Genomic DNA, 25,667 nt, shown 5'->3' on the forward strand with positions numbered 1-25,667 from the left:
GTTGGGGGATTGGAAATGGTGTACACTAGGGTGGGCTTTCTGTTTGGTTTTAAAAAAACTAAAAGAAACACAGATAAGGTGAATTTAGCAAACTTTATTATGGGGCAAAGTAAATTAGCTATTTGGAAAACGAGAAAGCATAAAATTGAAGGAAGTGGTCTGCAAGATCCGATTGTGTTTTTTAAAATACTGTGTATTAGTCACATTTTGATAGATTTTAATTTTTACAAATCCACAAAGAATATGGACAAGTTTAAAACAATATGGTGTGTGAATAGTGTACTGTGTGACTGTGATAATGAGGAACTGCGGTTTGTTTTTTAGGGGTTTTGTTGGTTCAGTTGTGTTTTTCAAAAAAAAAAAAAATGAACATGTAAATATATTTATAATAATGTGTAAGTTGTATATTTGACTGATGTTTTTATCAATAAAGTTTGTTTTTAAAAATAAAAATATCTATCTATCTATCTATTATATAGTGCTTTTTCTATCTATCTATCTATCTATCTATCTGTCTATCTATCTATCTATCTATTATATAGTGCCTTATTTTATCTATCTATCTATCTATCTATCTATCTATCTATCTATCTATCTATCTATCTATCTATCTATCTATCTATCTATCTATCTATCTATTATATAGTGCCTTATTTTATCTATCTATCTATCTATCTATCTATCTATCTATCTATCTATCTATCTATCTATCTATCTAATATATAGTGCCTTTTTTATCTATCTATCTATCTATCTATCTATCTATCCATCTATTATATAGTGCCTTTCATCTATCTATCTATCTATACGTCAGACACCAGGTAAAAATCCAATGATGATATTTATTATAATGATAAAGTGCACAAAGCACGCTCCTCTCCACAATTCTTCAATAGTAACAATCCTCCACTCCCAGACGCTTAGCCACCCTGCCTCCCAACTCAGCTCATCGTCTGGGAGCTCCCACAGTCCTTTTATATTCCCTGACCCGGAGGTGTTCCTGCCCAACAGTCCACAAGTTCTTATTTCTTCCGGGTCAGGGTAAATAGTCCTTTTCTTCAACCCGGGAGTACGTCGTTTCTTCCTGTCACGTGGCTGTGTACAAACACTACATAGTCCATGATGCCCTGCTGGAACTCGGGGCATGATCATGCTGTCGGGAGAGCTCTTCCTGGCGGCCTGGGGTTGAGGACCGGAGTGAAATGCCGGCAATCCACCACACTATCTATCTATCTATCTATCTATCTATCTATCTATCTATCTATCTATCTATCTATCTATCTATCTATCTATCTATCTATCTATCTATCTATTATATAGTGTCTTTCATATCTATCTATCTATCTATCTATCTATCTATCTATCTATCTATGCTGTTTCGCTGTCGGTCTGTGGTTTGATTGCGTAGGTCTTTCGTGGGCGTGTCTGTGAGTTGCTGGCGGGAGGAGGAGGTGGTGGCGTGCCGAGTGGGCTCGTGAGTATTTCTTATTCTTTTTTTTCCTAATCTTTATATTTTTTGTTTTTCTCTAATGTGTAGGGGTTCATTTTTCTGTCTACATATTGTTTTTCTTATTGACTCCAGTATTGTATTTGCGGCGTGGCCGCAATGGCCGCCGAGACAAACACCGCCTGGCTTGATGCGCGCAATTTTGAAAACTTAACACGCCGGCATGGCGTGAAGTTGTTGGTTGATCCGATGGTCTCTGTTGAGACGTGTGTAGTGGAAGTCGGCAAGTTAATCGGCTGTAAAAATGTTTGTTCAGCATCTCAGATGAATAAAAGTGTTGTCCTGTTTCTAAATGATGAGAGTTTGGTGCATACTCTTGTTCAGAATGGTGTGATTATTAACGGTACCTTAATTTCAGTTTTACCTCTTTCTACTCCTGCACGTGAGAGTGATTATTTCAAATGTTCCTCCATTTCTAAAAATGATATTCTCATCAAAGAACTTGAAAGATATGGGCAGATCATATCAAAAGTTTCAATGATTCCCTTGGGCTGTCGATCACCGACTTAAAACATGTTGTTTCTTTCAGGAGACAAGTTCACATGATTTTAAATGATTTACAAGGTGAACTTGATGTGGCTCTCAAATTCAGAGTAGATGGATTTGATTATGTGGTTTTTGTATCATCAGAGTCCATGAAATGTTTTAAGTGCGGTCAAGTGGGGCACAAGGCTAGCCAGTGTAAGCGCTCTGAGGAAACGACAGACTCCGCAGTACCTGGTGTTTCTAAAAGTAGCCGTGAGGACTACTCGATATTATATGACGATGAAGGCAGTGAGTCTTTTTCTGATGTGGAGGAGGACTTAATGGAGGGCCCTGGTCAGAGTGTGCAGGATCAGAGCAGTTCTTTACCTGCTATGATGGCGCAACCGGCAGCTGAGCCGGCGGATGCGGCTGAGTCCGCCCGCAACTAAAGTCGTGCAGAGTGGTGAGAGCGCCCCAGAGAAGGACGCTGCGGCGAGGCCGGATCACTGCCTACGGACGGTGTTACTGTTCATTCTGCACATACAGTACGAGTGATGGTGCTGAGCAGCCTGTGAGTGTGGCTGCCGTTCATGATAACGGGGCTCTGCCCAGCGCCGAGCTCATTGAAACAGAAGCTGTACAACAGATACGAGAGGTTGAGGAGAATGTTAGGGCTGAGAATGCGATTGATAAATGAGCACCCAGCAGACAACAGCGAGTGCTGTTCTAGAAATGGAGGATGACACAGAGTGGGTAAAGCCCGTGACAAGGAAAAGGAAAGACGGGTCCGCATGTAGCGTGTTGCAGTTAAGCACAATAAAGTTGAGAGCTCAGTCTCCACAGCTGAAGACTCTGAGAACGTTCAAGATGAGCCTGAGGTGCCTGCAGACGTCGGTATTTGAGTCAGGATGAAGGCGGTGGCTCGGGGACATCAGTGAGGTCCAATCTGTCACCTCAGCTGAGCTTCCGTGGTGGCTACAGTAACGACAACATCATCTGCTTTGTGAAATTTATTGAGGGCAAGAGGGGTGTGAATGTCAGTCACCATTTCCCTGATCTTCAACTGTTTTTGAGCTCAGCTAAGGGGGTCCTACGCCAGGCTACAGCTTTAGGCCTTAAAAGAACTGAAGCTGTGCGGCTGAAAAATGTGATGAGCAGAGTGAAAAGATCCTTAAATCCCAAGCCAGTATGATGTACTGCTGGACACGTCCTTCCATGTCTTTTTTAAAGTTGTTTTTGGTGACTGCTTTTCTTTTTTGCTTTTTCATGCCTTTGTGTAATTTTGGCACAATTAACATCAATGGAAGTCGACATGACAACAAGCGGTCGCGTGTTTGATTATCTACTTAATAAACAGCTTAGTGTTATTTTTTACAAGAAACTCACACAGACCCTGCTAACCAGGCAGACTGGCACAGAGGCTGGCAGGGACAGATGTTTTTGAGCGAGCCACGGGTCGAGTGTTAGTGCCGGGGTCGCCATTCTCTTTTCTACTTCTTTCTCACCCGACTCGACTAGCGTGACAGAGGTAGTTAAAGGCAGACTACTGAAAGTGGAAGCCTGCTTAGGGGGCACAACGTGGGTCTTCATAAATGTTTATGCACCCAATGAAGGAAGGGAGCGTTTGCAGTTTTCTCTTTGCTCCATGACTTACTTGTGCAGTGCAAAGATGAAGATCTTGTTTTTGTGGGGGATTTTAACTGCACAGATGACGTCCTTAGATAGAAATGGCCTGGAGCCTCACCCCAGCTCCGCGCTCACTTGAAGTCAGTCCTCAGTAAGGCCGACCTTTTTGATGTCTGGAGGGCATTACACCCAGGAATTCGCCAGTACACGTGGGTGAAGGGTTCGGGGGGCTCGATCTCCATGGCGAGACTAGATAGAGTGTATTGCTTGAATCACCACAGCAATCTTATAGCGAACTGCTCCATTCATCCTTCTGGCTTCTCTGATCACAGTCTTGTCCTTCTCAAAGTTTCCCTTCCATTTCAATCTTCCTTTCCGTCATACTGGCACTTTAACAACAGCCTACTGAAAGATCTCCTTTTCATTCAAGTTTTGAATTCTTCTGGAAGAGGTGGAGGTTGACGACAAGTTCCTTTTCATCTCTGCGGCAGTGGTGGGACTGTTCAAAAACTGAAATCAAAGTGCTGTGTCAGCAATACACGCAGAATGCAACTCAGAACATGAGGAAGGCAATGGCAGAGTTGGAGGAGGACATCTTAGAGCTCTCTTCGTCTTTAGACAGCTCTTTTAACGATGGCGTCTTTGAAAATCTAAAAACAAAAAAACAAGATCTCATGGACTTATTGGACAGACGGGTGCATGGTGCTCTTGTGCGCTCAAGAATTCAGGAGTTGGCTGAAATGGATTCTCCTTCTCAATTTTTTTTGGACTTGAAAAGAAAAGATCACAGAGTAAAGTGATTCACGCTCTGAAAAATGAGGATGGGCGCATCATCGAGGAGCCTGAGGCCATCAGAGCTATTGCTCACGATTTTTATAAAAGCTGTTCTGTGCGAAACAACAGAAGATTCTTCTGAGACCAGGAGCCTCCTAGACAACCTGCCACAAATCCCCAAAACGGAAAAAGAGCTTCTGGATACAACCCTCAGCTTAGAGGACTTGACTACGGCCCTCAGCGAACTAAATACAGGAAAGTCACCTGGCATAGACGGCCTGACGGTCGAGTTTTTTAAGACATTCTGGAATTTATTAGGTGCGGATTTATTGGCAGTCTTCAGAGAGAGCATAATGAACAATGAACTGCCATTATCCTGTCGGCGGGCTGTTATTGCTCTGCTCCCAAAAAAAGGAGATTTGTCTCGAACTGGCGTCCTGTTAGCCTTTTATGTACGGATTATAAGATTCTGTCCAGGGCTCTGGCTACTCAATGCTCAGGTAATGGGGTGCGTCATCAGGTCAGATCAGACCTACTGTGTGCCAGACCGCTCCATCTTTGATAATATATTTCTGGTGCGAGACCTGATTATGACTTCAAAGCTTCTCGGTTTAAAGGCAGGAATGATCTCCTTGGATCAAGAAAAAGCTTTTGACAGAGTGGATCACCAATATCTGTTCAGAGTCCTACAAGCTTTTGGGTTTGGGTCCTCCTTCTCCAAATACATTGAGATGCTTTACTCAAATATATATGGCGTTCTGAAGATTAATGGTGCCCAACAGCCCCTTCTCTGTCACCAGGGTATTCGCCAGGGCTGCCCACTCTCAGGGATGCTCTACTCTCTGTCAATTGAGCCCTCCTAGAGCAGCTCAGGCGTCGTCTTTCTGGTCTCAGCATCCCAGTTTGCCCCACTGCTTGTTTTAAGGTCGTTGCCTACGCAGATGATGTTACTGTCTTTGTGTCTTCTACATCTGAGGTAAACACTTTAGTCAACTGCTTAGACGTTTTTCAAAGACTGACGTCAGCGAAAGTCAATTGGCTCAAGAGCAATGCTTTCTTGCTGGGTGACTGGGGACTCGCGTCTCCTCCAGCTCTTCCTGAGACCCTCCAATGGAATAAAAAATGTGTTTAAGTACCTGGGGGTGTATTTAGGCACAGATGGCACTGCTGTAGACAATTGGGTGGGGTGGACAGATCTGATCCAAGCAAGGCTGAACCGTTGGAAGTGGCTTCTGAGGGACATTTCATGTAGAGGCAGGGTGTTAATCCTGAATAACTTGATTGCCTCCATGTTTTGGCACAAGCTCAGGTGTGCTGATCCACCAGTAGCTCTGATCAAATCCGTACAGACGGTCATCCTTGACTTTTTGGGACAGTCTACACTGGGTCCAGAGAGGTGTGCTGCACCTACCAGTGGCAGAAGGAGGGCAGGGACTGATTGACGCCAGAGTAAAATCGAGGCCTTCAGGCTCCAGACGCTGCAGAGGCTGTTCTATGGTCCAGACGGCCTGCCTTGGAGAGACCTGGCGTTTGTAATTTTACACAAAGTGAGCGAGTTAAAATTTGACAAACAGCTACTCCTCTTAGACGTTCCAAACTAACTTTATCAGTTTTGCCAAAATCTATCAGTCAATGTTGCTTACTTGGCATAGTAAACTTATGAGATCTCGTTTTGTTTTTGGCAATCTTCATTGTTTTTTAGAGGAACCTCTGATTAGGAATAATGTGTTGAAATCTCCTCTGCTCTTCTCTTGTCACTTCACCTCAATCCTTATTAAAAGTGGAATCACGAAGATTGGCCATCTTTTAAATAACCACACTAGCACATGGCACACCGCAGCACACCTCACATCGGTCCTGGGCGTGAGGTCTGAACGCTCGTACACCACTTTCTGTGCCAGTTTAAGGAGGCCTTGGTGAACTTAGGCGCAGGGTCACTGTGCCACAGCGTCTCTCCGGACAATCCGATCTTCAACTCAGATGTCACAGAACTCGTCATCCAAGTCAAACCCAACGTCACAGACTGCACTGACCGGACAGGCTCCATTCTGAGAACTGGCAACTTAATAGACAAGCAGTTTGACACGATGGGAAAAAATGAGCTCTACCAGGTGTGTGTTAAGGTGACTTTTTATAAATTTCTTAGAGACTTGCCAGACACACGGTGGAGACAAGAACTGCATGTTGGAGTGAATGAAACTCCAGCGTGGAGAACTTTTTACAAACAACCACTGCAAAAAAGAATTGGCGACCTGCAATGGAGGATTCTTCATGGGGCTCTCGCCACCAACTCCTTTTTATCGGTTATTTCACCAGGAACATCAGACTGTTGTCCGTTTGTCAACAGCGAGACTGTCTTTCATCTTTTTGTTAACTGCAAACGGCTCGAACCATTTTTTATATTTCTCAAGACACTTTTGGATAGAATAGGACTGTCATTGTCAACTGTTGGCTTTATTTTTGGTATTAAGTATACTCAGAGACAGAGAAACAAGTGTGTGCTGGGAAATTATCTACTGGGCCAAGAAAAATGTCAATCCTCAAAACCAGGAGGAACAGAGAAAAAAACTCAAAGACCACCGATGTGCTCCTGATGTTTAAAGTGCTGGTGAAGTGCCGATTGAAGTTGGAATTCACTTACCATCAACTCATTGGAGACATGCAGACCTTCTGTGATTTATGGGGGCTTGGGGGGGCTTTGTGTTCTGTTGAGAAGGGCAAGCTGGTGACTGGGTGGTGACTTCTTTAAATGTCCTTCAAAATATTTAAATACTGGATGATTGAAAGTCAGAATAGGAGACTCCTGGGGAATACAATGCTGTGTGTATAATGGAGAGCGATGTACGGAGTAGGAGACGAGTACAGGGGGAGTGATGGTGGAGTAAACTGATTATGAATTGTGTGTTTATTATGGACAATTATTTATATTTGTGGATCAGGAGGCATGTATAAGGGAATAGTGGGTTAATGAACAAATTATGAATTACTTATTATGGAAATTCTGTACTTTATGTGTGGAGTAAGAAGCGTGCACGGGCAATAGTAGTGGAGTAATGCAACATATTTATTAACTGCATACAACTGCAGTGTTCATGTTTTTTTTGTCATTGCACGAAGTAAAGTTTAAATTTTAATATTAAAATCTATTAATATGCAGAGTGGGAGGAGTGTAATGGGGGAGTAATGGTGGTCTTTGTGTTATAATGAATTACCATTTGATTTTCTTATTAATGTGTGGAGTAGGAGGAGTGTAAAGGGGGAGTAGTGGTGGTCTTTGTATTATAATGAATTGTTAACTTTTTGATTATATTATTTATGTGCAGATATAGTATATATATATAGTGCCTTATTTTATCTATCTATCTATCTATCTATCTATCTATCTATCTATCTATCTATCTATCTATCTATCTATCTATCTATCTATCCTGTCTTGCTGTTTCTCTGTGTGTCGATTGATTTGGTCTGGAGTGGAAGTGGCCTTTGTGCTAGCAGGAGAGTGAGTTGAGTTTAGCTTTTTCTTTTTCAATTTTTTTTATTTTATTTCTTTTTCTAGTCATTTCTCTTAATTTTTAGCTGTGTTATTTATATATAGTCATTATTTCAAGTTTTTTTAGTGTTTTTATAAAAAGAAGTGGCTAGGATGGCTGTGTCCCGAGGGATACAGTCAGGCCTTTTGCTACATGGCTTTGAGAACCTTAGCAGAAGAAATGGCATCAAGTTGAATGTTGATCCAGTAGTTTCAGTAGAGAAGTGTGTTACTGAAATTGGAAAAATAATTGGATATAAAACATTATTTCTGCTTCACGAATGAATAAGGCAGTCGTGATATTTCTAAATGAAGAGGCCTTAGTTCACCAACGGGTTCAGGAAGGCCTAGTTATTAATGGAACCCTCATTTCTGTTTTGCTGCTTTCAACTCCCTCAAAGAGGATTATAATTTCTAATGTTCCTCCTTTCTTGAAGAATGAACTGCTACGTAATGAATTGAGCAGGTATGGCGAGATCATTTCTGACATTACTCTGATTCCTTAGGGTGTAAACAGCCAGAATTAAAGCATGTGGTCTCATTTAGGAGAAGGTCTTTATGCTCCTCAACAGAGGTTACAATGAGTTAGATGTTGCTCTGAAATTCAAAGTAGATGGATGTGATTATGTTGTGTCTTCTGAATCAATGAAATGTTTTAAATGTGGCGTGCAGGACACAAAGCAGTTGATTGTAAAAGAACTGATGGTAGTCATGCTATGGGTGGAAACATAAATACAGTGAGGAAGTCAGATGTAGAGGATGAGTCTGAGGACTGAGGATCAGCAGATTGTTATCTGTGAGGTATCCACAGGTACTCTTAGCTTGACTGTAAGAATTTCTGATAATCAGATACCCAGTTGTAGCTCCACAGATGAAAGGAGTGAAATAAAGAGAGCTGAGACAAAGATGCCTGAAGTGGACAGATAGGCTGAGTTGAAGTCCTCTAATGTGAATATAAATCAGACTGAAGAAAAGGGCCCAGCTAAGGCCGAGGTTATGCAGCTTGTCAGTAAAACGACACCAACTGAGGTGGATGACATTGAAGGTCTGAATGCTGCCGCTGTTGTCTGTGAGCCATCTTTTTCCTGACCTGGAAGTTTTTTTTGGTTTCAGCCAAGCGAGTTATGCGCAATGCTGTTCCTTTGGGAATGGAAAGAGAAGAATTTAATCGTTTAAAGAATGTTATCAGTAAAGTTAGAAAGTCTCTCACCTCCAGCACATAATGGCTCCACACCAGCTCCTCTCTTTTTCATTAGTTAAAGTTCTTCTTGTCATTGCTGCTCCGTTTCATTTCTTTCTAATGCCTGTTTTCTCTTTGGGCTCTTTGAACGTTAACGGCTGCAGAGACTCCTTAAAGACAGTCGTACTTTTCAATATTTAGAACAGAAAACACTTGATGTTATTTTTCTTCAAGAAACTCATACTGACCCAATGAATGAGTCGGAGTGGCAGAGGGACTGGAGTGGGATGACGTTTCTGAGCCACGGCTCCAGTGCCAGCGCAGGGGTGGCAGTGCTCTTCAGTAAGGCGTTTCTCCCGGAGTCCATAGACTGTCTTGAGCAAATTAAAGGCCGTCTCATGAAGGTCGTTGTACGTATTCAGGGTAAAAACATTATTTTCTTAAATGTCTACGCTCCAAATGAAGGCAAAGAGAGAGTTTCTTTTTTTCTTTTGTTAAAAGACGTGCTAGCTGAGTGCAGTTCAGAGGACGTCGTATTTTTAGCTGGCGATTTTAATTGCACTGAACATGCAGTGATGGACAGGAATGGCGCTGAGCCGCACCCAGGGTCAGTCAAGGTGTTGCAGTTGGTCCTTCATCAGCAAGAACTTGTGGATGTGTGGAGAGAGTCGAACCCGGCGAGACAGTACACATGGCTCAAGGCCTCCAGTGGCATGTTATCCATGGCAAGGCTGGACAGGATTTATACCTTATGGCACAATCTGAACCTCATTTTGGGCTCTTGTCTTCTGCCCACAGGGTTTTCAGATCATAGTTTAGCTCTCACTCGTTTCTCTTTGGGGTCTGAGCGTAATTTTAAATCTTTCTGGCACTTTAATACTAAACTTCTTAAAGACTCTCTATTTCTTCAACACTTTCGTCTCTTTTGGGACAAATGGAGACTCAGCAAAAGTGAATTCTCATCTCTGAAGCAATGGTGGGACGTCTCCAAGGTCCAAATTAAACTCTTTTGCCAGTTTAATTCTGAACATTCTTCTAGAAAGGTCACCATGGCCATTAAAGAACTGGAAGAGGACATTGGGATAATTCAAACCAAACTGGAAACCGGTTTTGATGTCACTTTGCTTGAGTCCCTAAAAGATAAAAAGGATTCTCTGAGGTCCCTGCTGGATGAACAGGTGAAGGGCGCCATTGTCAGGGGGAGATTCCAGAATATTTCCCAAACAGACGCCCCTACGCAGTTTTTCTTTTCATTGGAGAAGAAGGTTGCTCAGGCAAAAATCATTCACTGTCTGAAATCTGCAGATGGGACTGAAATGACGGAGACCGAGGAGATCCGGGAATTTGCCTTCAAATTTTACAAAGACTTATTCTCTGCAGAAACAGTGGACTTGTCTTCAAACACAGAATGTTTCTTTAATGACTTATCACGGTTGACTCGACCTGCCACTATCACTGGAGGAGCTCACTAGTGCTCTTGGGAGTTTAAATCAGAACAAAGCCCCTGGGATCGATGGACTTCCCGTCGAATTCTACAAGTCCTTTTGGGATATCATGGGTAAGGACTTCCTGACTGTGTTCGTGGAGAGCATCAGGGATAAAGAACTTCCGGTGATTTGTTGGAGAGCTGTTTTGACTCTTTTACCTAAAAAAGGGGATCTCTGCAGCATTAAAAACTGGCGACCGGTCAGCCTACTCTGCTCAGACTATAAAATCTTTTCTAAAGCGTTGGCTCTTCATCTGAGGACTGTCATGAACTGCTTGGTGGCCTTCAATCAGTCATACTGTGTCCCTGAACGATGCATTTTTGATAACATTTTCTTTGTGCGGGATTTGCCTCTGAGATTCTTGGGTTTAAGGTGGGTCTCATCTCATTGGATCAAGAGAAGGCCTTTGACCTGGTAGACCACCAGTATTTATTTACAGTTCTAGAGAGGTTTGGTTTTGGTGAGACCTTTCTAGGATATATTAAATTAATGTACACAAATGTGTTTAGTATTTTAAAAATTAATGGAGGATTGGGAGCCCCATTTTCATTGGTCAGGGGTGTGCACTCTCCGGTATGTTATACTCGCTGTTCATAGAGCCCCTGCTCCACAGACTTCACCAATTACTTCACGGCCTGTCATTGCCTGTGTGTCCCACTGCATCCTTTAAGGTGGTGGCATATGCTGACGATGTCACAGTTGTTATCACTGAACCTGATGATGTTGTCCTGCTGCAGGACTGTTTACAGGTGTTTCAAACAGTGTCATCTGCCAGGGTCAACTGGTCCAAATGTAATGCCTTTCTGATGGGCAACTGGGACTGTCCTCCCCCAAACCTCCCAAGTGGTTTAACATGGAACTCTAATGTGTTTAAACATCTGGGAATTTACATTGGGAAGTCTGGAGCCACAGCTGATAACTGGGAAGGTTTAATTGACCAAATTCAGGGGAGACTGAAGAAATGGAAATGGGTGGTCGCCAAGCTCTCTTTTCGGGGTAGAGTGCTAATTATTAATAATTTAATTGCTTCAATGCTTTGGTATGAATTTAGGTGTGCAGATCCTCCGCTTTGGCTGTTAAAAGAAATTCAGAGGATATTGCTGGAATTTTTTTGGGACAAACTTCATTGGGTTAAACGCAGTGTGATACATCTGCCTGTGGATGAAGGTGGTCAGGGCTTGGTGGACATTCTGTGCAGAATTGAAGCTTTTAGGCTGACAGATTTACAGCGTCTCTTGTATGCCCCTCAGCCTTTACTGTGGAGGAGTTTAGCATTCGCTTTTTTCACAGGGTCGGAAATCTTAATTTTGATTGGCAACTCCTTTTCATTGATGTCAAGAGATTGGCGCTATCTGTGCTGCCCACCTTTTACCACAATATGTTATTGATTTGGCACACAAAAACAAACAGAGTGGGAATTAATCTGGAATCAGTCTTCTGGTTACTTGAAGAACCAGTAATATGGAATCCAGTCTTGGAGTTTGACTCGGTCAGTTTAAACTCCCTGCTTATGAACAAAGGCTTTACTAAAGTAGCCAACTTTATTGATCCGGTCAGCAACCAGTGGAAGTCTGGGGCAGCTGTGGCACGTGAGCTTGGGATTAGGTCTGTCCGTCTTGGGGGGTCGATAATCAACAAACTTAAAGTCTCTTTAGTGCAATTGGGAGCAGGTCCTCTGTGTGAGGATTATATCTCTGGAGATCTCATAAAAGAGGCAGAACCTCCTGAATGTGTCATTACAATTAAATCAAATGTAAAAGATTTTATCAGTCTTAATAACTCAATTTTAAAAATTTATCACATAAATGAAATTTCGTTCCAAAATTTGTCAAAAAAAGAATTGTATGACTCGTGTCTTAAAGTGTCCCATTTTATACATTTGAAGGACATGACTGATACCCTCTGGAGGAACACTCTGTGTCTGCATGACACGACATCTCCAGCATGGAGGACTTTATATAAACCGCCCACTGAGAAAAGAGTTGGGGACCTGCAGTGGAGGATCCTACATGGAGCAGTGGGCACCAGTTCATTCTTAAAAACCATTAGTGCCAGCGCAACAGATCAGTGGCCATTACACCTTCAGAAAGAAACAGTTTATCACTTATTTCTGTATTGTACCAGATTACAACCACTGCTGCATTTTCTTGATTTATTGTTGATGGATTTGGCCAAGATGGCAACGTTAAAAACGAGAAGAAATAGAGATAAAGATCTGAAAACCACTGACGCTCTGTTAATGTTTAAGGTCCTCCTTCAAAGGAGATTGAAGATTGAATTTACATATTTTAAACTTATTAATCAATTAGATATATTTAGAGAAATCTGGGCTGTAAATGATGTTTTATGCTTCTTTGAAGATGAATGTCTAGTATTAAAGTATGAGTAGGAAAAGAGTGTTATTAAATGTTGTTTAATTTTGACTGTTAATTTGACTGCAATTATGTTATAATTGTTAATAAAGGTATGTTTAAAATTTAAAATTATCTATCTATCTATCTATCTATCTATCTATCTATCTATCTATCTATCTATCTATCTATCTATCTATCTATCTATAGTGCCTTATGTTATCTATCTATCTATCTATCTATCTATCTATCTATCTATCTATCTATCTATCTATCTATCTATCTATCTATCTATCTATCTGTGTCTGTGATTATCAGTTGTTTTTTTCCACTCAGGGTCTCTCTCTGTGAGTGATCTCATTTCTTTATATCTATTTTTACCAATTTCCTAATATTTATTGTTGTTTTTAACTGATTTTCTATTTTTTATATAATATTTGTTCTTTTCTGGTCTAAATTGTACAAGTCATATGCTGCTGCACACACCTAAAGAATGCCTCCCAGGCTTCACCCATGAAATGTTGAAAATCTCTCAAGTAAAACAGAATGAAGGTGGTCGTGGACCTGATGGTCTCTGTCGAGGTCTGTACTTGAGATGTCAAAGAGAGTGGGCTGTAAGAATGTACGATTAGCCTCACAAATGAATGAAACAGTTGTGGTTTTCTTGAATGATGAATCTTTGTTTCTTGTCCTGGTACAGGGTGGGCTCCTAATAAGCTGCTCACTAGTCACAGTGTTAAATTATGGACTCCAGCTAAACAAGTCATTGTTTCTAATGTATTTCTATTTTTGAAAAACTAAATATTATTAAATGAATTTCACAGAGATGGTAAAGTCCTAACGGACATGATGATGATCCCGCTAAGGAGCAGATCTCCTGATTGGAAACATGTTGCCCTATAGAGACGACAGCGCTATTAAATGACATCCAGTACATGAAGAACTCAATGTAACCCTGAAATCAGTAGACGGGTGTGATCATGTTGTGTTTGTCTCCAAAGAAGTGCTTTAAAAGTGGTTAGACAGGGCAGAAGACAAACAAATATAAGCACAGTGAGGTGAAAGATAACTGAGATATGCCAGAGATGTCAAGTGAGCCCTGACAGCCCTTTAGTGAGAACATTGGATAATGAAAAGAAAGGTTCAGTGACTAGGGAATCAGAAATGGAGGACAAACTGGTATTTAAATCTGAAGCAATGAACAGCGATCATGGTGAAGTGAAAAGAGGAGAACGTGTTTCAGTAACACCAGGATATTAAAAAGGTGAGCCGGTGATGACCAACAGAGAGCAAGAGAAAGAAACGAGTTGCAGCGCAAACACAGAAGAGAGAGCACCGGTAGGAGCAAACAGGAGGATAAACCCCCTAAAAGATGGCAGGGGTGGTGAAGAGGTGGCGAAGTCCTCAGATGAAGCTCATTATTTAGTGATTAGCCCACCAACAGATCCTCACCTGTGGTCATGAGTTCTGAGTAGTGAATGGAGACATTTAGGAGGACAAGGGGCTGAGACCAGAGTCCTGCACTGGACCACTAAACTCCATCTCATGAAGAAGGTCAGGACTTTAGGAATACACAAGGAACTCTGAACAGAACCACCACAGGAGGTGATGAGGTAGTCAGTTCATGTGGTGAGTATAACAAGAAATAAAAAGAATTAAACTCAGTAATCAACGCATCATTGTGAAAAATCAAACCTCCAGCATCCATTTTTTTGGCCCACAGTCTGCCTGCTGATGGTGAAAATGAACTGGAGATTCATTGATTCATCTGGGATTCTGCAAATTGTGAACATTCCTCCTCACTCTCGTAATCACACTTTAGGTTTAATTCTCTGCCACTATGGTCACATTCACACAATATAATGTTTCACATCATTGATTAATTACTAACTAATGCAGTAAGAATATGAGAATTTTCATCCATCTTTTTAATCTGCTGATCTACACCAGTGGTACCGGCTCATTGTCTGCACGAGGCGGCTTTAATGACTGTAAGAGTCTGAAACAGATATGACAGCGTGAGGTCTGGATTGTTCAGACGAGTTGTAAAGGATCATCAAGAATAAGATGGCATAATTATCATGTCATTAGCAGTTGACCTCACTTCCTGTTGAGTGGGTGGGGCTTATTAGAAGGTCCTATGACAGTGGAGCTCAGTGCCCTGACACAAAGTGCCATTACTGACAGATAAAACTCGTCAAAGTCGCATCACTCACCAGACTGTACTGCAGCAGCTGAGCCCCGGCTCCAGTCTCTTGATGCACTCGGTGGTCAGAGGTGTGTCTGACAGGTTAAGTTCTTTAAGTTCTCCACAGCAGCTGATGACAGCGGCCAGCACAGCACAGTCCACAGCAGATAAAGTCGTGCTGCTAAAGTTCATCTTTAAATCCTTTCCAATGGTGTCTCTAATTAACTCCTTATTCTGAGCCTCACAGAGCCACTGACCTACTTGCAGAGCTTCACTTTTGGCTGTTTCAGGTGTCATGAAGTGGCTCTTCAACACAGAGCAGATCATCCAGCAGTACGAGGGGATGAAGCACATTGAGTACAGGATGGTGTTCTTCTTGACATACTGAAAAGCCTGAGCAGCCAGAGCAGTGTCACCAAAGAACTTCTTACAGTACATCAGCCTTTGTTCAGGGAAGAACCCCAGGATCTCTACAAACTGATCAACTCTTTCCATGTCCATGGCTTCCAGGGCTGTTGGTCTGCTTGTTATCAGGACTGAACAGCCCTTCAGTAATGTCCGACTGACCAGACTGGTGACCAGGATGTGGACAGGCACCTCAACGTCTGGGTTTGAGCAGAGCTGACTCTGGGTGAAGTCCAGTTTGTGTTTGTACTCATCCAGCCCATCGAATATAAACAGGAGAGTTTCAGGATTCTTCAGAATGTCTTTCAGTGGATCATTACTGAGATATTTATAGTGCCTTTCAATCAGTTTGGTCAGTGACATTTGTGTCTCATTCTCATTGTCTAGGAGGTTAAGCTCTCTGAATTTAAACAGGAACACAAAAGCAAACCTCTGGTACTGAGTGCCTCTGGCCCAGTCATACATGATCTTCTGAACCATGGTGGTCTTCCCTATTCCGGCCATCCCACTGACCACTATGATGTTGACTGGATTTACACTTACAGGACTTCTTCTAAACAGCTGCTCAATCCAGATTCGCTCACATTTCTCTGCTGCTCCTTTCTTCATGAGCTCTTCATGAAACCCCCCAGTCTTCACAAGTTTATTTTCAGTCTCCTTATGGTTTCTAGGGTCCTGTTCAATGGCCACCAACTCTGTGTATCGAGTCTCAAAGCCCACAGCTGTGGTGTGTGGATCTCCAGGAGAAGCCTGAGCCTCCACAGTCCTTGTGGATTCAGACACAGCCTGTCTGTGTGTCTCATGGAGATCTAGAAGTCAAAATGAGAATAAATGAGGAGACCTGATGAGCACAGGACTGGAGGAACTGCTGAGCAGATGTGTGAAAGAAAGGAGTTACCTTTAATATGAGGATCAAGGACAGGCGACTTGTTTCTGGTGTTAATCTCCTCTAAGAGCTTCTTTCCTGTGATAAAAGAAATAAAGACAGATGGATCAATCACAGCAGTGAGAGGGTGCATCCTGGATGAAGCTTTACTTCCTGAAGTTTGAACTTTATAAAACTGGGCTCTAAAATTGTAAATGTGTATAAATTTGATGAATTAGTGATAGACATATAATGGGACATGAGGGTCAGATCAGTGATATGCATCCAGTTTGTTTGGAAGCTGTTAGTCATTCACATGAAGGAGACATCAGAAATGAGAAAATCCACAGAGTAGAATAGTGGGCATATTGAGGGCAATGCCAATGTAAAGAGTCCAGAGCAAAACTCAGACAGGATGGACGAATCAGAACATCAGAACACTGGCCATGTGAGCAATGTACAAAAACAGGCCAATTCAAATTACAGCATATCACTTTTCACATTTACTTACAATAAACTTCATTGTCTACAAATCTCCCCCACTCCTGTGTTCTTTTTAGGTACTTCTATAATAATTCAACTGATTCTTCATTATCTGCCCTTCCATTTGTATGGTATGATTGTGAAATTTTACTTATGATATTCTTATCAGATTGTTTATGTAGTGTATATTATAAAGAGCACAAACTCCAGCACTGAACCCTGAAGGACATCACTTTTAACGTCGCCTCATTCAGAAGAAGTCAACCAACACAAGTCCATCAAACAAAGACACTGAATAATTCAATGGGTCCTCTTATTTAACAAGATGCTCTGTTTCTCTGTAATCTTCTGTTTCTCAACATGTGAGTACAGGACATTCCTGTGACTGATATCTGATGTTTCTCTTGTCCTGTCAACAGGAGAGGGTGTAATAACGACAATCTTCAACTGCTTCTTCAAGCCTATTCCTTCAGAGACTCTCTTCCTCTTGGCCTGTTGAACTGTCAGTCTGAAGTTGATAAAGCGGACTTTATACCAACATTGGCCACCCAATGTGTTCTCCAGGTTGTGGCATTGACTGAGATATGGATCCACCCAGAAAATATGGCAACACCTACAGCACTTTCCCTCAGAGCTTATGCTAAGGAGCTTCAATGAGATGGACATGCTTCTATCCTCCATCCCAGATGCAGGTAATGTGCCTCCAGTCCAGTCTGCTCATCAACAATCCCAGTGGCAACCCCCAGGCAGACACGCAGTCCACTGGTCCAGTGACTCGGGTCCCCAACATTGAGGATCCTGTGAGCTGGGTCACCATCCAGCAACCGCTCATTTGTCTCGGAGACACGGAAGTCTTCGTCTCCATCGCAATAGCAAGACAGGAAGCACCAGGACTCTAAAGACTCTAAAAGACTCCACAGAGCACCAACTAACAAAACTGGCAAACTGCTGGACTTGTTCTCTCACAGAACTGCACCCCCACATAATGAACTGTCACTCCACTTACACACATCAGACCTGTCTGAGAGGCGGAGTTCAGTCATCAGGAGGACAGACTTTGATGCTGTCTTCTGCTAAGCAAAGTACTGTGGGGATCAGGAAGAAAGAGAAAGCATGGTTGTTTTCACTCTCTGTTTAAGTATTTGCACTTCACAAAGTTGGAGAGTTCCTTAGAAATAGTGTGTGTCGTGTGAAACAACGTAAGTTCTGTTCATTTGTTTTCATTTGTGTTATAATAGTTACGCTTGTAATTTCATTAACACTAAATGTTTCTCAATAGTGCCTTTAGTTATAAGGTGCCACCTAGTGGCCAATTGTCAGATCAGGGGGAGTGTGAATGCGACTGAGAGAATAAAACTAAATAAAAAAATAAATAAAAGTTAACCTTTACAAGTACTGTAAACTGACACCATCTGTTATAGACTCAAATCAAATGTAATTTTTTATTTTATAATAGTAAAAATAAGAGCAGCTTACTACTCAACATGTAATTCTGGAGAGCGACCGGATTAAATCTCGCGACCTGTTGATTACGAGTCAGCAGTTCTTACACTAACCCGAGTACACTTTTTTTTTTTGGTTATATTCTTGAATAAAAGCCCACTTGTTTTGTTATATTTGTACCTTTGGTGAAAGAGCTTATTTGATATTTGGACTTCAGTCCTCACACATTATAAACTTTGTGTCAAAATTTTGTTGTTAGTACTAAAACATGAAAAACGTTTCTGTTTCAGTTATGTGTTCAACCTTTCTTTTATTTCTCACATTTTCTGTCATCTTACACTTACACAGATCGTTGTAGATATGAAACACACATGAAATGCATGAGCTCCAAATAGCGAGATATTATTTTCCCTATGCAACTCCAGGCACCTCACACGTAGATAAAGAGACTTGAGCTGGGAGATCTTTTTGCCCAAGTTGAGCTCTGGTGGTGGGCAGGATAGCAGGCTGCTTGCTGCATATGCTGATCAACACCTTTACAAAACAAAAGACGCTGATAAGGAGAGGAACAAAGGAGTTTTTTGCAAAACTTTTTCGTAGTCTTCATGGATTCTAGTGTTAATCAATTTGGAGAGATGCAACTGCAAGTTCGAGAAAGCACAAAACCTAGAGTTTCACAAACCTCTCAGTTGAAGTGCGCTTTCATTAGTAAGTGCGGCCCGTCATATCAGTCGAGCACCGTGGCACCAGCACCTTCATCGACAGTCACACTTGAAAAGTCAGAACTTGATAGACTCTACAAAAGCTTCATGAGCTTGAGTCTATAGTAAAAAAACAGGAACAATCGAAACACCTTCCACTAGCGCAAGGGCTGACACTCAGATTTCCAGATAAGATCTGATAGATGTGCTCATGCAAAATCAAACCGAATGTTAGAAGGCAGTCACTGAAATGTTATCCCTAAAAAAGGAAGCCCCTGCTTCTGCACCTCCTGGCACTGCATGGTGAAGTACCACACAGACAGGTCCCTTTATTTGTAGGTGATCCAGTGGCTTTCATTAGGGCCTTTGATCACGCTGTTGGAGATGTTTTAGAGAACCCTGAAGATAAATTTAGATCACCTAATTCAATATACAACAGGTCCTGCCCAGGAAATGGTTAAGGGTTGTGTGTGACTGCCACCAAAAGGCCAGTACAGGACGCGACTTATTCATAGCTGATACATACATGGATAAAGCATTGAAGTGGCCTCAAATAAAGCAAAATGATGGAGAGGCCCTGAGAGACTAAGCAACCTTTCCTGATAACTGTTTGGACTCCATGGCCAATGCAAGGAGCCGTGATGCGTTCAACAGCAATCAGAACATCCGTACCGTAATCTCAAAGCTCCCATATCCTTTACAAGATAAGCAGTGAAATACAGCTTATAAACTTGAAGAAAGAGAAGACAGAGAGGCAGATATTGATGATCTAGTTTCCTTTTTACATCGACAGGCTAAGATGTTAACACTTCCCATTTATGTAAAAGCTTTGACAAGGGTAGGTCACCTCTAAAGTACGGCCAGAGATCAGGAAGTATCTTCACTACAAGTATTTCTGATGCTGCTGAAAGGGGGACTCGAGAAACCTCCGTCAAAAAGACTGTTACTGACTTCTGTGGATTTAAAAAGCTTTGTGTATTCTGCAATAGCCAGCATACTCTCATTGAATTAGTAAAGTCAAAGTGTTACCGCATAAAGTAAAGAACTGACTTTTTAAAATCAAGAGGTTTATGTTTTCACCATCTCAAACAGGGGCACCTTGGTAAGAATTGTAAAGAATGAAATGTCAGACATGTTCTTTTCAGCACCCAGATATCCTGCATATAAAAAGAGGATGGAGCAACATCTACGACTACAGCCAGGGTAGCAACATCTGCTGGGGGGTAAACCGAGACTGGAACTTGTGCTTTTACTGGGGCCGGTGAAGAATGTGTACTGCATGTGGTTCACGTTAAGTTAAAATCTAAGAAGAGTGAAAGGTATGTAGAAACATACGCCTTTATAGACCTCGGCAGTACAGTAACAATCTGCACTGAAAGGCTCCAGAGACAGTTAAACCTTCAGGGGAGAAGAACACAAGTATACCTCAAAACTATGAGTAACTATTATGATGATGATTCAAACATGCTAACTGAATGCTCTGTCAGATTTGCCAGTCTGTGGTCTCAATGATGATGAATATATTGATTTGTCAAAGGTCTTCACGCAGGTCTCCATTCCAGTGAACAGAGAAAGTATTCCACTACAAGAAGATATCAACAAGTGGGCATATCTTAAAGAGGTACGTCTATCTCATACTGACTCTGAAGTTGATCTTTTAATAGAAATCAACAACCCAGAAATCTTCAGGCAGTCATGAATCATACCTAGCCAAGGAGATGGACCTCATGATGTGAAGACTACACCTGGATGGGCGGTCAATGGACAATACAAAGAGACAGATGACCTCATAAAACAAAGTGGTAAGCTGTCCAAACATTCGATCAATCGTGTGTCAATAACAGAGATTGAAGATATGTTGCTCCAACAGTATAGCACAGATTTCCAGAGCGCAGCTGTGAAGAAAAGGAGGAGATGTCACAGGAGGACATCAAGTTCATGTGCATAGCCTCAGAATCTGTGAGACTGGTAGGTGGCCACTACTGTTTAAAATTGCCTTTAAAGTGTTTTAAAGAAACACTTAAAATGCCGAACAATCACTGTATTGCTGAACAGGGTGCTATTGGACTCAAGAGAAAACTGAGCAACAATTCAGGATTCCATAAAGACTATAAAACATTCATGAGAGACATTATTGAGAAAGGTTACGCTGTCAAGGTACAAAAAGCCTGAATTGCAATGAAGGCAGAGTGTGGTACATCCCACATCACGGTGTGTATCATCCAAAGGAAAATAAGATTTGAGTGGTCTTTGATTGCACTGCCACCTACCAGGGGACTTTGCTTCATGAACAAAAGGCCCTGACCTAACTAACACACTCATTGGCGTCCTTACAAGATTCAGAAAGGAGCCAGTGGCATTAATGGCAGACATTAAGTCAATGTCCTACCAAGTTAAAGTACCAGATAAAGACACTGATGTCTTGTGCTTTTTATGGTGGCCTGAAGGTAATCTAAGCAGAAACATGGAAGAATTTAAAATGACAGTACATCTTTTTGGTGCTACTTCTTCACCCAGTTGTGCTTCTTATGCTTTGTGTAGAACAGCTGAAGATGCCAGAGATACATTTCCTGAGGAAGCTGTTAACACCGTTCTCAATAACTTCTATGTAGATGATTGTTTAAAGTCGGTGGCAACAGAAGAACAAGCAATAAAGCTGGCAAAGGACCGCCAAGCTCTATGCCATAGAGGTGGATTTCATTTGACTAAGTGGGTGAGTAACAACAGAGCAGTTTTATTGTCTATTCCTGAAGAAGACAGAGCTCATGAACAAAAGGACTTAGACTTGAGCCACAGTCTTCTTCCTACAGAACGTGCCCTGGGTGTCCAGTGGTGCACAGAAACAGACAGTTTCAAATTTCAGATGAAGTTACAAAACAAGCCCACTACAAGGCGTGGTATTCTGTCTGTTGTTAGCTCAGTTTATGATCCACTTGGCTTTCTAGCACCACCATACTGCCAGCAAAGCTTATTCTAAGAGAAATGTGGATGGGATGAAGAAGTAGAAGTCAAACACATTCAGAAATGGAAAAAATGGATGGATGACTTACAGTTACTTACAGACTATAAAGTGAACAGATGCATCAAATCTGTCTGGTTTGGAACCATAAGGTCAGCACAAATGCACCATTTTGCAGATGCCAGTAAAGATGGATATGGCACTGTCACATATCGTCTCCTGACTAACAAAGAAGGCAAAAAACATTGTTCATTGCTGATGGGGGAGTCAAGAGTTGCACCATTGAAGCAGGTCACGACTCCAAGATTAGACCTGACAGCAGCCGTTGTGGCAGTCAAAATGCTAAAAGGTGAGCTTCATCTACATTTTGGACTGACAGCACCTCGGTGCTAAAATACATTTCAAATGAAAGCACTCGATTCAAGACCTTTGTTGCCAACAGAATCTCCGTGATCAGAGATCATTCACAACCTTCACAGTGGAGGTACGTCACATCTGCCCTTAATCCGGCTGATCAAGCATCCAGAGGGCTAAGCATAGAAAACTTTCTCAAAAGCACCACATGGTCACAAGGTCCAAGTTTCTTACTGAAGCCTGAACATGAGTGGCCAAAAAGACCAGATCAACTGAACGATTCAGTTTCTGAAGATGATCCAGAAGTTAAAATCTGTGCAGTTAACATGACAAGAACAGAGGAGGTGACCGAACACATCAACAAACTAATCACTCACTTTTCAGATTGGCCAAGCTTGAAGAAAGCAGTGGCTTGGCTCCTCAAGTTTAAAGACATACTGCTGCTCTTAAAAAATGAAAGACAAACATTTCAACTAGAAGTCAGTCAGTCTGAAAGTAATCCAGAAGAACAAAAATCACTCATCACAAAGCACATGAAAAGTACAAACTGATTTTAGAACCAGGCTCAGTTTCTTCAGAAGACTTGGCTAAAGCTGAAACAGAGCTTATACGCCTCAGTCAACTGCAAGAATTTCCAGAAGAATTAAAGGCTTTAAATAAAAAGGCTTGCGTATAAAAGAACAGTCAAATCTATAAACTTGACCCGATCATACAAGATGGAATACTGAGAGTTGGAGGAAGACTCTGCAAAGCTGCAATGCCAGCTGAAACTAAACATCCTGCAGTTCTTCATTCATAAAGAAATCGGACATTGTGGGTGCAATTATAGGCTCACACAACTATGTCAGAAATACTGGATACCTCAAGCAATCTCCATTGTCAGGAAAATCATTTCAAAGTGCACAACATGCAGAAGATACAATGAGAAAGCAGGAGAGCAAAAAATGGCAGATTTGTCAGAAGTTTGCTTGTTACCTGACCGTTCACTAATGTTGGAGTTGATTATTTTGGTCCTTTTCAAGTCAAAAGAGGATGAAGTCTGGTCAAGTCTGGTACGGAGTAATCTTCACTTGTTTAACAACCAGAGCTGCCCACATAGAGATGGCACACAGCTTAGACTCTGATTGTTGTATCAATGCCATACGCTGATTCATGTGCAGAAGAGGACAAGTTAAAATCATGCGCTCATATAATGGAACAAACTTTATTGGAGCAGAAAGAGCTCTACGTGACACAATTTAAAATCTAGATGAAGAAAAAATCAGCAACGGTATCATGAAGAAAGAAATCAAATGGATTTTCAATCCACCATCAGCCTCTCATCAAGGTGGAGTGTGGGAGACAAATCAGAAGCATAAGAAAGATTCTAAACTCAACACTAAAACAACAGACACTCGATGATGAAAGTCACCAAACAATGATGTGTGAAGTTGACTCAATCATCAATAACAGACCTCTGACAAAGACATCAGACGACCCAAATGACTTGGAGGCTCTCACACCCAATCACTTGCTGTTAATGAAGACACAACCTGACAAGCCTCCTGGACTCTTTCTAAAACGACCAACACACTCGGAGACGCTGGAAGTAACTTCAATACACAGCTGGTTTGTTTTGTAAAAGATGGACTAAGGAGCATTTACCAACACTTCAAGAACGTCAGAAATGGCTTACAGCAAGAAGAAACTTTGAACAGGGAGGTTGTTTTAATTGTAGATGATGCTGCACCTCACAATTCCTGAGTAATTAAAGGAGCGACTCATCAAGACAATGGCAGATGGCAAAGGGGCAGTCAGAAGAGTTTGTGTGCAGCACACTGGACAGACCTGTGAATAAACTGGGCCTGCTGCAAGAAACTGCCAAAGTTTGAAATAAGAAATCCTTAAATGTTTGTTTGCAGTGTTCTTATTAGTGACTTGAAAACTGCGTTAGTTAATGTAAAAGTAAAGTTAGTGGCTCTTATTAAGTAAAGTATAGTATAGTAATTATGTCAGCTCCTGCATAGCTAATTAGGGGTCAGAAATGTAAGAGCCAATCTTAGAAAGTGAATTCTTAAGTTAAATTCATATTAGTGTTTGTGTGATCTCTACAGAACATTAGCTTCTACATAGAATATGGTGTAGTCTTTCACGCCATGTAAGTTAATATGAGATTGAACTTTCTTGCTATATAAATAATAATGTGTGTTAATTGAGTCAGTGTGTGTTTGGAGTTTGTCTCATTGCTAGCATGGCCTGGTAGACTCATTTAGCAGTTTACAAGTGAGATAACTTCAAGAAACAAATAAGATATAGAAGCTTTAAACAGGACTTTTCTTAATCTTTTCTTTTCTTTTCTTTGAATCAATTATTTCTCTATTTTTTGTGAACTATTTTACATTGAATTTTTACTAAAGCTTTTAGAAATGAAGATATTTTGTCTGTGGAATCATTTCAACGTGTCAAGCTATCGTTGAATCCCATGAAGCAAACTAAAGCTGCAGAACCTTAGTAATTCTGAATAAACGCAGCTACATAGTGTATAATAAAACATTCTCGATATCAAAATAAATGTCAAAGAGCAGGCCTTCTTCATGTCTCACCACTCAATGTCCTCTTGTCGTCACTCTGGTCCTTCTAAAGAGGACAATAAGAGGACATTGAGTGGCCTTTCACAACAACGTGAACAGACACTGTACCTGACGAAGTCGATGTCTTGATGTCCCACTGGCTGATCTTCTCCAAACTCTTTTTCAGACATGACAGCTCATTTCTCAGGTCCTCAGAAGAAAATCAGCAGTGACAGTGAAGCTGAGCGAGTCTCCATCAGCAGGAAGGACACAGTGAGATGAGAAAGTCTGCATCAGAAGACAAGAGGGGATGAGATTTCAGAGAGGATCAAGAACAAAAATCTTTAACATCACCCTGTAAAGCCTACTTCCCCCAAAACATACATGAAGAAACTCCTATGTCTTATTGTCACAGCAACTGCCCACCGATAACCACCTTTGTTTCGATTACATCTCGCCTGAAGAAGGGGCCTGAGTTGTCATGAAAGCCTGCATATTATAATTTTTTAGTTAGCCAATAAAAGGTGTCATTTCACTTGACTTCTCACTACATCCATAATGGCCAACACGGTACAACACCCTCGTACTACACCTTTGTTTTGTAACTGTGTCAGTTAGCAGCTGAACCTCCATTGACCCATCCCTCGTTCAGACAGCGTTTGCCACTCCTGACTCTGACACTCTCTGTGTAACACCACCAGCTCAAATTCTCTAACTTACAGCACAAGTCTGCTTTGAAAATTTATATGGCAAAGAGTTGAGCAGAGATATGTTAGCAATGATATATCAGTATTTGAAATG

The 25,667-nt window shown here is 41.5% G+C and overlaps 1 protein-coding gene across 1 annotated transcript; it reads right to left on the minus strand.

Annotated features, from left to right (window-relative positions):
* Nucleotides 1-14,563: 14,563 nt before the first annotated feature.
* On the minus strand, nucleotides 14,564-25,083 carry LOC120521174 (NACHT, LRR and PYD domains-containing protein 3-like). Its single transcript, XM_039742981.1, has 3 exons — nucleotides 24,996-25,083; nucleotides 16,411-16,476; nucleotides 14,564-16,321 (listed from the first exon to the last, which is right to left on the minus strand). The coding sequence occupies exon 3, from the start codon at nucleotides 16,119-16,121 to the stop codon at nucleotides 15,132-15,134; it is 990 nt and encodes a 329-aa protein (XP_039598915.1). The 5' UTR covers nucleotides 16,122-16,321; nucleotides 16,411-16,476; nucleotides 24,996-25,083; the 3' UTR covers nucleotides 14,564-15,131.
* Between the last annotated feature and the right edge of the window lie 584 nt (nucleotides 25,084-25,667).

Source organism: Polypterus senegalus, unplaced genomic scaffold, assembly GCF_016835505.1.
Source record: "Polypterus senegalus isolate Bchr_013 unplaced genomic scaffold, ASM1683550v1 scaffold_4889, whole genome shotgun sequence".
In the NCBI taxonomy this organism is placed as follows: Eukaryota; Metazoa; Chordata; class Cladistia; order Polypteriformes; family Polypteridae; genus Polypterus; species Polypterus senegalus.

Coding starts and splice junctions, on each gene's coding strand:
- LOC120521174 (XM_039742981.1), bottom strand. CDS start 16,121: ATGAAGAAAGGAGCAGCAGAGAAATGTGAGCGAATCTGGATTGAGCAG.